Below are 1,325 nucleotides of genomic sequence, written 5' to 3' on the forward strand. Positions count from 1 at the left end.
CTTGTAACACAGGCTGCGCCGCCGGCGTCCATGGAACAGCTGGCACTGCCGGGGGAGGCTGTGCTCGGTTTCCGTGAGTCTTTTCGGGAGGGTCTCCCAACACGTTTGCTCGTCTCGTGATGAGGGATTCGCGAGTCACCTGCCCACCCCACGCTCAGTGTCCAGTGGCTTTCTACCCACGACGGCCTGAGCCCGTGTTGCCCTCCCTGTTCGCCTGGCCTCATCCTGACCCGCTTTGGCTTTGTTTGCCCGGATGAGAGGCGCCATCAAAGAGAAACGTTGTGCTGATGTGGGGGAGGCGCAACAAAGAACGGCAGAAGCCCTGAAAGGACCAGAACCGGCGAGCTCAACAGCTGTTCTGAGCGTGGAAAAGCACCTCCATAGGTGTCTTGCATCCGACGGAGAGCACTTGGAAGGTGACTCAAGCTTAAACATGTCAGAACAAGCGCACACTTTATAGTAAACGGGGCTTTCTGGGTCCCCCCTCGTGTGCTCCAGCTCTGGCCCGGGAAGCACGTGCGGAGCATGTGGTCCGGCTAGCCAGGCCCTCTGCTTCAGCACTGCTGGCACCTGCGGCTTGGCCATTCTGCGTGCACTGTGCGGCGCTCACTGCTTCCCCGGACAGTAGCGCCCACCCGAGCTGAGACAACCAAAACCACCTCCAGGCACTGCCCTGTGTCTTCCTGGGGGCTGGGCCAGGGGGACAAAATCGTGCCTGGCAGAGAACCCCCGAGTCACAGCTTCACTCTCCCTCAATGACTCTCGCAGTCTCCACCGCCCAAGGCCCCCGGGCATGCCCCGTCCCAGATGACCTCTCACCCCTCAGAGAGCCACAGCTGGACACCGTGGGCTTTGCTGCTGTCGTTTATTGTGGGGTCAGATATTTACATTCCAGCAGACAGCCCGTCCCTGTCCTGCAAGGCGCTCAGTCTGCCCCTGGCCAGCCTGCTCCAGGCCTGCCAGGACGGGCTCCAGTCCAGTCGGGGCTCCGGGCTGTCAGACATTCAGCAGGAGTGGCCGGTGCTCCTCGTCCGTGTTGTCACTGGGAGGAAGTTCGTAAATGACAAACAGGGAGGAGTACAGGCAGCCCAGGAAGGCCACCAGGCTGGAGAAGTACATCACCCCGTTGGCGCTGCCCACGGCCGAGGTCAGGGGTCCCAGGACCAGGGAGACCAGGATCTGCGCCAAGAAGTATTGGCAGCTCAGCAGGGAGATGTCCACACCCATGCCCCGCCGGGTGCCGTCTGCGCTGGACCCTGCAAACTGACCGGGAGAAGCAGCATGTCAGCAGGACCCGCCGCGCCGGCCACCCAGGGCCCAGGCGA

The 1,325-nt window shown here is 62.4% G+C and overlaps 1 protein-coding gene across 1 annotated transcript in view; it reads right to left on the reverse strand.

Annotated features, from left to right (window-relative positions):
* Positions 1 to 848: 848 nt before the first annotated feature.
* Positions 849 to 1,325, reverse strand: part of SLC45A1 (solute carrier family 45 member 1) — a 15,181-nt gene continuing 14,704 nt past the window's right edge. Inside the window, exon 11 of the mRNA XM_021712442.1 lies at positions 849 to 1,263. Coding sequence (XP_021568117.1) covers positions 997 to 1,263 — 267 coding nt within the window. The 3' untranslated portion in view covers positions 849 to 996. The remainder of the gene's footprint in view (positions 1,264 to 1,325) is intronic.

This window comes from Carlito syrichta, unplaced genomic scaffold, assembly GCF_000164805.1.
Source record: "Carlito syrichta isolate Samal-C Ts95f unplaced genomic scaffold, Tarsius_syrichta-2.0.1 Scaffold303272, whole genome shotgun sequence".
NCBI classification, from domain to species: domain Eukaryota; kingdom Metazoa; phylum Chordata; class Mammalia; order Primates; family Tarsiidae; genus Carlito; species Carlito syrichta.